Consider the following 16,292-nt stretch of genomic DNA (forward strand, 5'->3'; position numbering starts at 1 on the left):
AAGCTATTATACTTCTACCGCACTCACTTTAAATCCCATATTTGACCATATAATTGAAAATATGCTGCTGAAACATCGCTGACGTCAGGAAATCTAATCTCACTGGAAGTTGTGTGAACCAAAATATATTAAAAAGGCAATGAATAAACATTCACTTATTGACATTCATTAATTTTCTTATTCGGCTTTGAGAGAAAAAGAAGTGAAGCTTATGCTTGGAATCCACTTTTAGGTATGAGTGCATTTCTGTGTGTTGCCGCATCTGTATGCATATGCATGTTTGTAAGTGTGAGATCCTGTCTCGCTACGCGTGTATCCATATTTATGCAAGTGTATCTTGCTGTACGCTCATGCATGCATGCATGAGTGTGTCCGCGTGTGTACGTGCGTCTGCGTGGGCGAGTGTGTGAGCAGTTGACCTTTGTGTCTGATGAGGTATCTGCCGAGGACGATGAGGAGGCAGAGCAGAATGAAGACGATAACGGCCACCACCCCTCCGATCACGGCGTGGTCCACCCCTGAAGAGGTCGACATGGCTGTGGGGTCTTAAGAAGAGGGCGGAGGGACGGGGAAAAGAGGGGAGAGGAGAAAAGGAAGTCATGTCGTAAAGATAAGAAAATGGGAGACATAATAAGAGGGAGGCAAGGAAAGAATGGATGAGAAAGAAAGAGACAAAGTGACAGAAAATGAGGTAGAGACAGTGAGAAATAGAGGAGGATGGAGGGACAGAGAGACAGAGATTGAGAGCACAGAGGGAGGAGGGGGTGGAGGATGAATATTGGTGGAAACGGGAGACGGATGATGAAAGGCAGCAGAAATAGAGAGAGAGAATAATGGGGAGAGTGACAGAGAGGAAAGAAAAGAAGAGGGGAGCGGAGAGGACTTGTCAATATATAATACCCAGGCACAGCAGCAAACCTTCAGAAGACAAAGACAAGGATATGAAAAAAGCCAGGCGAAAGAAAAGAGAAGGGGGCCACTGCGTCACCCTCTATTAAAAATTGTTCGTGACTAACATGCAACAGGATTCTGTGTGGTTTACAGACCCAGTCCCAATCAGTTGTAGGTACCCTCTGGGCAGAACACACTGTTGATGTCAGGTGAAATCCTTGCCCCTTCAGTCAGCTGTGGTTATTTCCATCTTTTCACTTCATCTGAAGGATTTTATGTTCCTCTAAGGATTGAGAAACCTTCACAACTCTGTTATAGAGTCTGAGGCTGGATTTAAAACCGGGGAAGATGGGCAAATACACCAGAGCCCAAGGCACCCAATGTCCAAAAGCCCCAAATTCAAAATTTCAATTAAGTCCAGAATTCAAAATTTGTCTAGTTTAATACAGCTATATGGTGGGTCCCTGATAATAACTGGAAGATACTCAAGTACATTTTCTGAAAGAATGTTTAATACATTTAGTACATTTTGCGTTTATTTAAAAATAAAGTAATTTTGTTGTATTTATTATACTAGTATGATAAAAGCTGCATGTAATAATTCATTTATATTTACACCATCTACTTTTGGCTACCAAAACAGCTTTCTATTTAAAGTATCAGATGTGCCTTTTTGCAAAAAACAAACAAACAAACAAACAAAAAATCAATTACCATTGATAATTAAGAACTGTACTGTCAAAGCATTTTGAACTGATTTAAGGAATTCAAAATATGTTAAAATTATGCTCAAAATGAAGAATAAAAATATTTGAGCATATTTTCTGAGAGCATTTTACTTTAGTAAACTTTTCTGTACTGAATATAAGAACACATTTTTTGTGTTGTATGAGTCTCTGTGTAATACATAATAATATAAAAGGGTGTAATTACAGTAAGAGTTATTACATATAATACAATTGTACAGGTCAGATAATTTAAGCTATTCAGTGCTCCCAAAATATAACACTAGTCGTTAATGTATTTAATGGGTCTGAAGCATGATCTGAAATTGAAATCAGAAATACACAACCAGTCTGTGTGTAAAATATGTAAAAAAAAAAAACATGCAAATAGTCTTTTTTTAATTGACCTGGGTATAATATATATTACTCGGTAATGAGTTATTTATTTGAGTACTGATACCCAGCCCTGCTGACACAGTTAGCAGGTGGCAACTCAGGGTTAACTTGTCAGCTTGATGCAAACATACAGTTGGATTACTTTCATTAAGTATTATGCGAGTAAAATTGTATTGTGAAATAGATATTAAAACACTTTTTAAAACTTTACTTTGGCACATTCAAAAGTATACTTGCATTTTAAAGAGAAAGTTGATTTACCTTTGCTATGAATTTAACAGCACTTCAGCTTTAAACTAATACTGACAATGAGTTTAAAAAGGTAATCAGTATATGGCACATTTTAAAGAAGCACTAAAAATACATTTAATAAAAATAAAATAGGTTACCAAGAAATGTGTTACTTTTATACTGACAAAATATGGTTGTATACTTTGTATAGTCTGTATACTAAAAGTATGTTTTTATTATGGTAAAATATACCAATTTTTCCCTTGGGTAACCTTGTGGGTAAAGTCTGTAATTCATGGCAGTGAAGCCGAAAGCTTCTTTTCCTCGTATCTGGAAAGCTGGCACTTTTTCAAGATCCAAGTTTTTCACCCAACAGCAGAGATTTTATATTTTCCCTCTCAGTTCGCCTTGCTTCAGCCACTTCAGCTACTTGCCCCTCAGACAAGAGAGCAATCTAAGGGAAATAATTTGATACATCATTTATTTCGCCTGACTTTTCCAGACCGGATCAAACGCTGGGTGTCAATTTGAAAGTCACTCAGATAGGCACAACTCAAAAGCAGCACTTCTCATACCAAAAAGACAAAAAACAGATAATGGAGGAATATAAAGGGGAAAGGGAAGAGGTGGAAAGAGACACTTGCTTGCACTTGGTGAGTGTTTGAAGGGTAAAAACCAATACTGAGGGCAAGGATTCAACCAATCAGAGGTAGAAACAGCTGGTTTAGAGAACAGGAACGTGAGAAACAGCCACTGACAACCAGACAAAACTGAAACTGAGGAAGGATGGGATACATTCCAACCAGCTGGGGCACAATGATTTTGTTCAGCGTCCAAATTTGGGGGAGAAAAGTCACATTTCAGCCAGTTTAGAGAAGTGAAGGGGCATGACAACAACCAACCAGAGGCCAGGCATACACAGAGAACAGGGAGAAGAGGGGGAAGAGAGAGGGGTGGTGCAAAGGGGAGCACCAGTCAGAATGACACACACGCACAGAAAGTCGAACACACACTCTGGCTGGCCGGCGTGGAGGTGAGAGGGGCATGCTGACGAGGCGAGACTGAGAATGAGCCCATAAATCCTGCTGTCAGCATCAAAGGAAAGCAGACAAGACCCAAGAACACCTCGAAGCCTGACCCCCCCCTCCACCCCACTACCCTCCACCCCCCCACCCACTCTCCCAGCACTCACACACACACAGAAAAACACACACATAAAGAAACACACACACAGGAAGTGGAACACTGTGTAAATGACTTGTACCACTTAGGAGGTCATGCTTGTGTGTGTGTGTGTCTGTGTGAGATAGATGTGAGTGAGTGCCTGGTGTGAATAGCGCCAAGATGAATGCAAGTGTGTGAAAGAGTGTGTGTGAGAGCTTGTGTTTTTGAGGCTGTCTGTGCATGTATGGGCAACAACAAAGCATTACGTGGGCAGGAGGAGTATGAAATATTCATCCCTCTGCTTTCAGAAGTTCAAAGTGTCCCCACACTGTTTCTTTTTTCTCCCAGAGTGACAGACAGACTAAAACAGACAGAACAGACAGAACTACAGACAGACGGCTGGACGGACAGGCAGACAGACGAAAAGTTAGAACGACAGAAAAGCCAGAACAACAGGTGACTGGTGGAAAAGTTATACCTGGACTGTTGTCTCCAGCATCTTCTGAAGTGGATGAGTAGATGGATTGTTGGATGTTTAGATGGATAGATGAGTGGATGATGGATGGATGGATGATTAGATGAGTGGAAGAGTGTGTTTTGGAGGGTTTGGGGGTTAGGGGTTATTAAAAGGAAGACAGAGGAAAAGCAGAAATAAAACATCAAACAGTTGTGACAAGGTCACACGAATGCCATTTTTCCCTTCATTGTGAGTTTCTTCAAGGGACTCCCTAAAAACTTTCACCCAGGGGTGGGGCCTTACGTCCTGCGTCACACAGATGGGGCTTTTCCATTGGTACTTTTGGCCATGCTGTGCTGTTTTGTATTCCCGTTACCATTTTAATTGTGCCGAGTCATGCCTGAGATGGACGCTATGTGTTTATTCGTTTTACAGCCGTTTCACTCAAGCTAAGCTTGTCTTCAGTTAAAAATCACACCTTCAAGCATGTAGAAATGGAAATGCAAATTCTTGCCATACTGGGCTGATGTGCCGAGTCATACTGAGTCAAGCCAAACAAGAATGTGTATGGAAAAGAGTGTGTTGTGTTTTATCAACCCACCTTTGCCTGAGCACTACAAGACGATTTTCTTTTTTGTGATTTTCGATTTATGCAGTTACACTTAGATTTTTACTCCCTGTCCTGCTGCCGCAGCTGGACTTCATTGTCTCAAATTGACAATCGTAACAAAATAACATTACTTTACTGTAATGCAGGCCTTAAAACCAGGAAAAGACAACATTCATGCCATATCATGATACCAAAAATCTAAGACGATAGTTAGTCTCATATCACAATATTTATATAATACCGATATATTGCCCAACCCTAGCTAAAATGAAACATGAATAGTGTCTTCTGTATGCCTTCATACTTGATGTGAATTAAATAAACTGATCTCATATTGTATGCGTGTATTCCAGTGTGCGGGCTGAGACAGTTTCCTACAACCACGCCCATCTGCATGAAATACAAAGATTTCAGGGAGTCCCCTTTCTTCAAATCTGTTCTTGCTGTCAGCTTTGAGTATGTGTTTGTGTTTGCATGTGTGTGAATGTGTGTGTGTAAAACAAACTCCCAATGTCTTTGACTGCTCCACAATGCAAGCACAGTTTGTGTATAGAAGAAGAAAATAGCAAAGTAGTAACTTGAATGGTGTTTGTTTTTCCACTCCATTACTAAGCTTCTCGCATCTCGTTTGTTTGCAAGTGTGTGTTAGTGCGAGTGTGTAACTCAGATGGTTTTACCTGTGAAAGTGTACACTCCGTTCAGCCGGACTGAAACTGAGGGGGTAAGGGTGGAGGAGTCAGGGGAGGAGGGGGGAGTGGCAGTGGAAGGAGCGATGCTTGTGAAGGGAGAGGAGTCGGGAGAGAGCGACAGGTCGGGGAAGAGGGCATTGGAGAGCGTGGTGGTAGAGAATTGGGGGGTGGCAGTTGCAGCGTCGGCTGTGGGAACAGGGGGAGAGTCAGGGGAGACGAGGTCGGAAGTGGAGTCAGAGCCGGAGCCGGAAATGTCAGGAGGATAGGAGGACAGGAGGGAGGGAGGAACAGATGGGTAGGTGGAAGAGACAAGGAAAGGGGAGGTGTAGTCCAGGGAGTCTGGGTCAGTGAGATCTTGGGAGGTGGAGGAGGAGAAGGAAGATGAAGTGGAGGAGTGGGAATGAGCAAGCGAAGCGCAAAAAAATGGCCATGGATCGAATGAACGGGACACATGTAAGTGAAGGGGAAGAAGCGCCAGAACGAGCAAAAGCGGTTGGATGGTAAAGTGGTTGGCGGTGGTGGTTGTGGTGGCGCAGTTGGATGAGAAAAACAAAACACCAAACAAAAACAGGAGGAAAGAAACGAAAGAAAATCAGAAGAGAAAAAAGATGGAAGTACCAGCAAAAGCCACAACAAACGACAGAAATAAAAAAACGTGATGAAGAAACGTAAAAGAAGAAGACATCCCAACTCTTCATCTACGTCAGTCCCCACCATACATCCCTCTTTCTGGCTGTCTCTCCTTCGCTTTTTGCTTTTTCTGATTACCTTGCACCAGGAGTGTGTAATCCCCCGAGCTCTTTCCAATGCCGTTGTCAGCGTGGCAGAGGTAGACGCCATTATCAGATTTGTTGAGTGTCTCAAAGCGTAAGTAAGCACCATCAACTTTGGCCATAGGGGGGAGCTCTCCATCCTTCTTCTCCCACACATAGGAGGTGGGCCTGAGAAAGAAGAGACAGAAAGAATGAGAGTCCTGAGCTGAACTGTATACTCTGCACATTTTGCAAAAAAAAAGTAACTAAAAGTGAAAATCAAAAGACGAACGAGGTGATGAGAGGAGAAGGGGGCTGTGACAAGTGCTGCAGGAGAAAGAAAAAAAAGATGAAATGATCAAGGGTGAAGTGGAGATGGAAAGGAAAAGAGAAGAAATGGTTAGAGGAGAGGAGGTTAGGCTGGGGGGGACAAAGATGGAAAAAGAAAAGATAAAAGCAGAAAACAAATGAGAGAAAGAGATGGATGTTACAGTAGGAAAACAGAGAAAGGGATGGAGCAGAGTTGTTGCAGCAGACAGTAAAAGTGGGAAAAAAAAAAGAAATGACAAAGAAAATGATGGGAGGAAGAGTGCCGCAGCTTGAAAAAGAAGAAAGGAGATTAAAAGAGATGAAGGGAGAGGAAGACAACAGAACAAAGATCAGCATTTCAAATCAGCCGGCGTTAAAAAATCCATTCTGCATAACAGATTGTGTATGAGAGAGATAGCGAGACGTGCCTTGATAAAAGAATCAATTATGTAAATGCGCGAGTCCTTAAGCGCTGTACAGTAATTACAATGATGGGGAGTCTGAATCGGGGACAGATCTGAATGGGCCGGACTGATTAATCGCTCTTCGAAATGTGAAAAAACTCTCAGCGACACCTAAGGGTGCAATACGTAAATTCATGGTGGAGGCCAGGCGGCTATTTGTGGCTGTACAGTAAATGTTAAAGGCAGGAGCAATACATCTCTTAGAACAGTGGTTCCTAACCTTTATCCTTAAAAGAAGCCTTTTTCTACCATTAAGTAAACTGACGATCCCTAAAAAAAGCAACATATTTTACGGATATTTCTTATTATATTCAATGCATAACAATAACAGCACAGAATAACTGATAAACTGTACAATTAAACCAAGTAAAGAACGCCATAACTTCAGGAGGTTTTGTGCAATTTTGAGCAGATTATTTGCTGTAGATATTGCATCAGAACTGAGTTTTCCTGATATTTTTTGAGAACGTTCTATACAGTTTTCTGTCTTTATTATTATTATTATTATTATTTTAATGTTTAACAACCATACAAACTTAATAGCCTTGTTTTTTTGACAAAGTCAGTGATTTCTTCTCCCTGACACTTCATCATTGTTCTTTTAATTCTTTAATTGTTTTAACTGCTCACTCTTCTATTGCAGGATGAGGCTGTTTAGCAGAGAGTGGAGGCTCTGTGTATCAAAGTATCAAGGTCATTTATTATCATTATTATTATTATTATTAACACAGGGTTGTACAGCAAAATGAGAACTGTAGCTCTCTCGTGCTACATACATACGCAATTAAGATAATTAATTCAATTCAAAATTGAATGAAATAAAAACAAAAAATAAAACAGTTATACATATATACAGTTATTTACATATACTGTAAATAGCAGCAACAAGGTCGTGCTTATATGATCACCACAGAGGTCCATATGACTATAAGTTGACATACATCATAGGTCAATATATAGTGTTCAGGTTGTCACCGTGCCCTTATACTGTGAGAGTTTATATGTTAAATGATCATCTTTAAAAACAACAATTTCATTCAGTTTTCCACCCAGAAATGAATGAAATGCTGAAATATAGGCCCTCTAGGGATTTAACAATACCAAACACCAAAAACTCACAGCATAATATTAATATCATTTATCACAGTATTAAAAATCAATCAGAAATGATGACTTGAAAACATTTTCTTGATAAAATAATAAATCTGATGTGTACAACATTTTTGTTTGCATAAAATTAATTTCTCCTTTCAACTTGATGTACTTTTTCTTTCCTTCTTCAATGAAATAAAATAAAAGTAGCCAGCAATGATCACAACATGTTGGAAAATTCAGATATTGATATATTAGCTAATGTTTTTTAAACAGAAGAATACATACATCCAAACAAAGCCAATACAGACATGTGACCAGTAGAGCTGTGATAGGCCGATATTTGATTGATAAATCGATCGGGCTCTAATCACAATATTCAATCCCTGAAAAATTTTGCTGGGACCCTCAGATTGGGACCCAGTCTCTTAAACCAGGCTCTGCTGGATGAATATTTTAAAATATAGCTGGATGTTTCTGAGAGGCAAAAACCTACAACAACTCTTTCTGTTTCTGCTGCTGGGCAAAATTCTCCCACTGAGCGAACACTAATGAGAAACATCGTCTGCTCCCTTGACACCTGCTGCTGAGCAAACACATGGGAGACTTACTGGGAAGCTCAAAGTTATGAATATATGTTATTTGAGGAATGTAAAACCTAACAATGCTAAAAGAATGAGCTGTAGTGTTCAGTCAGCTGTCCTGAGGCAAATAAAAAAAATGAATATTCAACCATAAAGCATTTAAAAAAAGTGTGTCTGGACCATGTCTGGATACATCGTCTGGTTACCTGCCATAGAATGTAATCAGCTGTTGTATTACACCGCCTCCAAATGCTAGATAATATGCAATTAACTGAACAATTAACTTCACATTTACAGGCTGTAACTGGTGTGGTGTTATTAAACATAACGCTCAAAAGTCAATCTCTGTTATACAGCGGGTTGTTTAAGTGCATGAAGCTGATTGGTCAGACAGTACTTAATAATTCTCCATCATGCATGTCTAAAGTCTGTGTTTTATTCTTGGCTATGAGCTCTGCTAAAGTGGAAACTTTTCAATTAGCATGCATGCATTAGTAAACACTGCACAAAAGTCATGATACGCTTGAAGACATTCTTTATTGCAATTATGGGTACTTTGGCGCTGCATATTCCTCCCTCTCGCCTCTATACTCATTATCCAGTAAAGAATTAGCCATTGGGTGTTTTTGTTAAATTATTAATATAAGAATTACTAAGTTATGTTAATGTCCAAAATCTCTGTAATCCAACACTTATTTCTGCAAAACTATCTGTCATCTGATTAGTGTTTTTACAGTTAGAGATTATCAAAGAATAAGCCTGGTGTTTTTTTGTTTTTTTTTTTAATTATTCTTGATTTCAACAAATCCCTGAAAAGACCAGCAATACATCAGTCCAACTCTCATCACTGTCTGACGTCCCTACACTGTCTGTGGCACTCTGTCTCAAGGCCACTGATTCTTACAGAAGATGGACATATTTCAAGCTCCTCTTCTCAGTTTTTATATATCAACAATGGATGAAATAACTAATCACTTGACCTGATATGGTTTTCAAAAGGACTTTTCCTAAAACCACTAGACATGAGCAAAAGTAACTTAGACAGGAGTAAATAGGGCTTTTGTCAGGGACTAGTGAGTCTTTATGGCAGCAGGACAGTGTACCTCAACTTTTAAATTCAATCAACTTAAAATTTTAAGGCATGCTGGACACTGCACTTTTGCCTTTACACTGTAAATGCCAATTTGTTCACTCAACTTAGAAGTTTAGTTTACTTTATTATTTTAGTTCATTTTTTTTTTTTAGTTCATTCAGTATTCGGGTAACACATATAGTGCGTGCTTAAGACTGTTCTTACACTGTCATAAGCATGTCATGACACCTGTCATGGATGTGAAGGAGTCTTTGTGGCAAGGTTTATGACTATTGTTATTAAGTGTCATTCATTCAATTATTTCGTTTTTAGTGCAAACTTGATGGCTTGATAGATGCCTTTGTCATGACAACTTGACATTATTAAACCTTAGTACAATGGGTTACTCTGTTATAACATTTAATGGCAACTTTATGACATATTTATAACGGTCTCATGATGGCAACTGTCAAAACTAACCACATGTGACAGTTTATTGTAATGTTAAAACATAAAGCTTTACAGTTTTCTAAGGTCAAGTTGTCATGACAAAGACATTCACAAGTTATGTTATCTTTGTTTATTGTCAAATTGTCATAACAGATTTTTTTTTCTTGGTTAAGGTCAAATCATCATAATAGAGCCATTTTTCTTGGTACATGTCAAGTTGTTATAACAAAGACATCTCAAATAATGTCAACTTTGCATTAAAAATGAAATAATTGATCAAATTATACAAAATGACAGAGATGGTTATGACAGTATAATATCAATCTTATGCACCCCCTCAAATAAAGTGTTACCAACTGTCAAAATATATTTATATATTATATCTGTTTTTAATTGGTCTTGAAATAATCAGCTTCATAAATGTCCATAAAATGAACTCATAAATCAAACCTTGTTGACCTAACATAAAAAATAAGCCAGTCTAACAAGGGATGAGTGTTTGTGTCAAGTGAACATAAGGTTCTCAAAACATTTTTGGACAGTCCTCAACATTTGTGTGAACTCTACACTAAAACAACAGATGAATTATCCAGGAACAGGTCACTGAGTGCAACTCATTTATGAGTATTAGTAGCTGCTGGAAGACACCAGAGTGGAATCAACTATACCAGGCACACAGACAGTACTTGTTGGTGGGATCAATTCATTGTTTGTTTTGTTGTTTTCATGGGATTTGTTAAGACTAAGAGAAACATACTGCAGAATATGTCTGGCCTTAACCTCTTACAGGTTACAGATTAATGTAATCCTGTTACCTGTCACCTGCTGTTTTCTAACCGTGGCTGTGACCTTGAACACATAAGGAAGCTTGCACTTACTAGGTCAAAGTTATGCAAGGCTTTTAGCTGTAAATGTGTTAAGTGAACGGTCTTAGGGAGTCTAACTTGGTTAAACGACTTCAAACGCAGAAATGTGATGCAATTGCAAGCACTCCCGGGCCCTCGCTGATCGAATAGATGGGAAATATAATAGAATGTAGAGCACGAATTCTTTTCTCTTCTATTAGAAAGCTCTTGCCGCCGGGCGTCAAGGAAACACAGTATAGAATTTGATACGGTAAGTTATTCTTTTGAACCTGACAGGATGTGACCGCGTGGAGAAAAGTGTGTATCACGGAATGGAGTGTGACGTTCATTGAGTTTGATTGGGGAGGGCAGCTCGAGGGGAGGAGAGGGATCCGAGTGGCTGGGAGTGTCGGAGGAAAGGTGTCGTTGTGGTGATTGGGTTTTGACTGACAGCTGCGGGGGCAACCTGTATCTGATTTGATTGGACACTAGCTCATCCACAAGCAGCGGTGCACATAACTGAGCACACACACACACACACACACACACACACACACACACACACACACACACACACACACACACACACACACACACACAGAATTTCTCTTGTTTGCTCTTCCTCTCTCTGTCTTAGTCATTCGCTGCTTGTCACCAAATCTTTCTGTCTCCTCTCTGCCCACGCTTTTCTCCGCTTCCCTCCACCTCTCTCTCTCCTGTCGGTTTGTTTTCCTTCCCTCTCTACCTCTCCCCTTCCCTTGTCATTTTTTTTTGCCTCGATCTCACAATTTCACTCTTCTCTTCCACCGAACCCTCATTTTTTTTTTTTTTACATACAGCCTCCGCCACTCAGCTTTTCAGACTCTTTTATCTAAACCCTCTGCATGTGCTGTGAGTTAAGTACATTTTGAGAATGGGTGATCCCGGTGGAAGCTGAACCCTTGCACTGTCTCAACCATTCTGAACCATTTATTACCATAAAAATGACTATTTGTTACATCATTTAATGGATGCTTTCAACCACAAAGTATAATGGTATCACAAATAAAAACATTCCTAGCAGAGGTGGTCCCCGTGGGAATTTAACCTCTGACCACGGCACACTGTTCACGTCTTGCTTCTCTCCTATCTATAATTTATCGACTCCCTCAATGTCTGTAAAAGCACGTACATGCGATGACAGTCACCTCCTCCCTCCCCGCCCCCATCTGTTCCACCTGCCAATCAAACTAAACGGCTAGCCTTATTCCTCACCACTGCTGTGATGAGCTGACAGAGGGGGAGAGAGGGGAGGAGAAGGGAGGGGTTGTGGTGATAGGAGAGCTGAGCAGGAGGAGGGAAAAGGTGTGGGGAGAGATAGAAGAGAGTTATAGGAAAGGACGGGGAGAAGTGGAGGAGGAGGGCAAGGAGGCGTCGTGACAAGACGGAGAGGAGCGAACGAGCCGTGAGTGACACAGCGGCCGAGAGTTACCCGATGATGGAGGGATGGAAGGAGGCAGGGATGGGAGGAGGAGAGCGAATCGATAGGGCTGGTTGGCTGGAGGTTCATCTATAATGCAGAAAGGCCAGGGGAAAGAGTGTATTTGTGTGGGCAGGATTTAAGGCGAGGGGTGCAGTTTGTTTCTCTGTGTGTGTGAGAGAGTATCAGAATAATTGTGTACACACAGTAACAGTGAACACGTCAGAGCTCGTACAAGCAGGTGTTTTCACTAACTGCACCCATGTGAGTGTTTATGTACGTGTCATGTTTGAACAAGCGAGTGCTCGCACGTGAAAGTGTCACAAATTGAACATGCTAATGTGTGATTGTTTACAAGTGTTTCTGTGTGAGTGTGTGCAGATTGTCAGTGTTACTACTTGCACATGTAGCCTGTAGGTGTGTGTGCATGTGCATTTTTGAAGGATTCTGATGCGTTTTGTGATTTTGTACCTGATGTTTAATTTGACACCTTCTCAGTAACCAAATGTGGGGGTATTTTCGTGTGTGTGCGTGCTTCTCTCAACACGTCCTCATAAATATCAGAATAGGTTGATTCCTAGTGACTCCCAAAACAACAACATTTAAGACTGTTGGAGAGTACCAGCGACAGGCATAGTGGACCTTAAAGGGGTAGTTCAGAATATTGGGTGTGGGGTTGTATGAGAGGAGAAGCAGAGAGGAGTACCAAGCTAAGGAATGAACTGTGATGGACAGGGTCAGCAACAAAATAATGGTTCAAACTCACTGAAGTCACACAATGACACAAATAAACTAAGAAATTCGGGGAGCAGGAAACTAGCAAATCCTGTGATCTGTGAGGTAAAATGACTGTTTTTGCCAATGGAGTTCAATGTTAGAGAGACTGCATTCATAGAGGCAGAGAAGAGATGATAGAAAGCCTACAAGCGCTATAGGAAAGACAGTACATAAAACCTGAATTAACTTTCCATCAAGAACAATCGTCACCAGAAAAATGTCAGCATCACTTGTATGTTTAAGTACTCAAAAATATTTATCTTGTCATGTGTGTCCTCTTCTTTATGTCTACATGTTTACATGACTGATGACAGATCTGATTGGAGCAAGGAAAGCAGCACCCAACCTGCCTTCTTTATTAGTGTCAGAGCTTCCATCAGTCCATGCTTTAATAAGAGAAAAGACAAGCCAAGTTCTTATATTTCAAGACTTGGCTTGATATAAATGATAATCTATTTAATTATGTACTCAGATTTACAAGACAGATGAATAATATTAAGAACTCACACCTGGTTCAAGTTCAAGGTGAGACATTACACTCGTACTGGTGAAGAAGAGATGATAAAAACCACTACAACCACATAAGAACAAGAGTACATAAACCCTGAATTAACTGCACATGGAGAAGGTAGCCCTCAGGGCTTGAGCCAGAAAGCAGAAATCTTTTCACCAGAAAACCTTTCTAAAACGCTAACACTTTCTAACCATGGCCACTGCCTTCCCCTAACCTCAGCCAAGCTGTTAGGGGGGTCAGTTACCTCAACTTAACCAGTCCAGGTCAGAAACAAGAGTCATATGAGTATTTTCAAAGGGCTCTGATGGATACATTTTGTTGTAAAGCTATGTGGATTTGTTGGTCCATCTGCAGTAAACAAACAGTAAACCCTTCACTGAAGCTCATTTGAGAATTGCATTTGCAAAGTTCTGCCTCTCAACAACTCTTGTGCTGGTGTGATTCTGGCAGACAGAATGTACTAAATGTACTATAAAGTCCTCCAACTCACGAATGTGAGTACAACTCAAATCATCTTAATTCACTAGTTGTTAGCACAGAGGTGAAAACCTTATCTCTGTTGCCTGAAAATGTTGGACCGTGTTGTTTAGTCCTTTTACTTATGTGCTGACAAAATGATGTTGCATAAAAGATACTGTTTGGAGGTTCTGTTTATTTAATTACTTAAAGTTGTGTTTAATACTCTGAACAGTTATAGTGAAGTCAATAAACTGAGTAATAATTGTGTCTTTGCACATGTGGAGAAAATTAAGTTGCTAATGACTGTGTATGCGTGCAAGAGTAAAATCTGCTGGGCTTGTTAAACCATATGTGTAGAGTCCAAAAACCAGGAGCCCACTATACTCAGTCTGAGTGCGCTCAGTCTTCACTCACCTTGAGGAGAACAACACCTACATCAGAATGCTGTGTGTTGGTTTCAGCTCTGCATTCAACACAATCTCGCCCATGCAGCTGATGGACAAACTGAATACTCTGGACTTCCTCACAAACAGACCTCAGACAGTTAGGACTGGCAGTCTCACCTCCCCTACTATAGTGCTCAACACCGGAGCCCCCTAGGACCGTGTGCCCAGCCCCCTGGTGTTCACCCCGTACCCCCATGACTGCAGCCCCCTGACATGGAGAAAACTCTATTGTGAAATTCACAGATGACGCCACCTTATCGGCCAGATTTCAAACAACGATGAAACTTAATATTGGGAGGAAAACAACAGTCTTGCTGAATGATGCACAGAAAACAACCTACTGCTCAACCTCTGCAGAACCAGGGAACTGATTGTTGATTTTCAGAGAAAGGAGGCAAAGACACACACCTTTGTCTACATCATTGGAGCTGAGGTGGAGAAGGTTTTAGGTCCCTGGGAATCAACACTACAGAGAACCTCACATCCTGGTGAAGATGGCTCAAAAACAGCTGTATTTCATAAGGAAACTTATGCAAAATTCCTGTGTTATGTACACCCACTCCAGCCACAGCCTGTTCACACTGCTGCCACCAGGCAGGAGATACAGAAGTGTCCGCTGCCGCACCACCAGACTGAAGAGCTGCTTTTTCCCTCAAGCAGTGAGACTGCTCAATTCATCCTCAGTAAGTTTGTTCTATATTTTCTATTTATCTCTACAATCGATTTCACTTAATCATTCAATCAGAGTGGGAACTACAACAAAATCTCTTTTTATAACCTTGTCTGACTGGCTTTGTGGGGCCAAAACGCTGATTTTGAGATATAGTTTTATGGTTAGATTAGAGGCAAGCAGAAAATGCTTTCTCCTTGACATAATTTTAGAAGGAGTTAGCTGTGGACTTTTAAGAGGGTAATGTAGAGAATAATATTCATGGGGAATGTATGATGAATTGGAAAAGGTGTATTATATGCTAATTAAAACGTCTCCAGTCAGGGGTAAATTATTTGAATGAGAATGGCTGTAGGCTGGGAGAATACGAGTCAAAAGGCCAGGCAGCAGAGACTTGTATATACCTGCCTCTCTAGGTTAGGTTTAGGTTTAGGTTTAGGTTAGGGTTAGGGTTAGATAGGAAGGGGCTGTAGAATGCATTAAGTCAATGATGGATCCAAATGAATATAGTAACACAAGTGTGTGTGAGTGTACATGCATATGAGCAGACATGAAACGTGTGTGTGTGTGTGTGTGTGTGTGTGTGTGTGTGTGTGTGTGTGTGTGTCTTACTCGGGGTTGCCGTTGCCCAAACACTGAAGATGAAACCTCTCTCCCTCTCTAGGCAGATCGGTCCCGGGCATGATGTGCACATTTGGGGTATCTGCCAAGTGGAGGACAAACATACACACGCAGACACACACACAGACAGAGACAGACACAGTATAGTTACATAACACAGGACTCATCTAACCATACCGACATGGACACAGCACCAGTAGTCTCATTCATCCCCGTCTCCATCTACTCCCGTCTGCATCCTGTAGGCGTCACCATCTCTCTGCCTCCCACAATGACATAACCCCCCTTACACAACGACATCACTCTCCCTCGGCGATGCAGTACCGCCGTCTCGCCCACAGGGTGGCAGCATCGACACAGACTGGGACGCGGCTCCATTTATAGTTTCATTTTAGATGATAACCTGCTCTTCTTATTCACAGTGACTCAACTCTGGGCGAGAGGAAGGTTAAATTCCTGTGTGGTCATTATTATAGGTAGCTAATGTGGAATTATTGGAGCAGAGATCAAACTGCAAAGGGAGGAAAATGTGGCCATACTGCCTAATAAAAGAGAAATAAAAAACAAAGCAGTTTGAGGTTTCACTTTGCATTTCCCCCTCACATCCGTCTGTCC

General features: G+C 40.8%; 1 protein-coding gene across 4 annotated transcripts in view; it reads right to left on the minus strand.

The window, feature by feature from the left end:
• Positions 1 to 16,292, minus strand: part of cadm3 (cell adhesion molecule 3) — a 128,482-nt gene that overhangs the window by 7,142 nt on the left and 105,048 nt on the right. Inside the window, exons 7-11 of one of the 4 annotated variants that reach the window (XM_084731644.1) lie at positions 15,669 to 15,759; positions 5,932 to 6,104; positions 5,152 to 5,517; positions 3,886 to 3,906; positions 420 to 545 (exon numbers count right to left, since the gene is read on the minus strand). In XM_084731644.1, coding sequence (XP_084587770.1) covers positions 420 to 545; positions 3,886 to 3,906; positions 5,152 to 5,517; positions 5,932 to 6,104; positions 15,669 to 15,759 — 777 coding nt within the window. Of the gene's footprint in view, positions 1 to 419; positions 546 to 3,885; positions 3,910 to 5,151; positions 5,518 to 5,931; positions 6,105 to 15,668; positions 15,760 to 16,292 lie in introns of all 4 variants that reach the window. The other 3 variants (XM_084731643.1, XM_084731645.1, XM_084731646.1) reach the window with 3 other exon arrangements.

This window comes from Lutjanus erythropterus, chromosome 12 (genome assembly GCF_056507025.1).
Source record: "Lutjanus erythropterus isolate fLutEry1 chromosome 12, fLutEry1.hap2, whole genome shotgun sequence".
Taxonomy (NCBI): Eukaryota; Metazoa; Chordata; class Actinopteri; order Lutjaniformes; family Lutjanidae; genus Lutjanus; species Lutjanus erythropterus.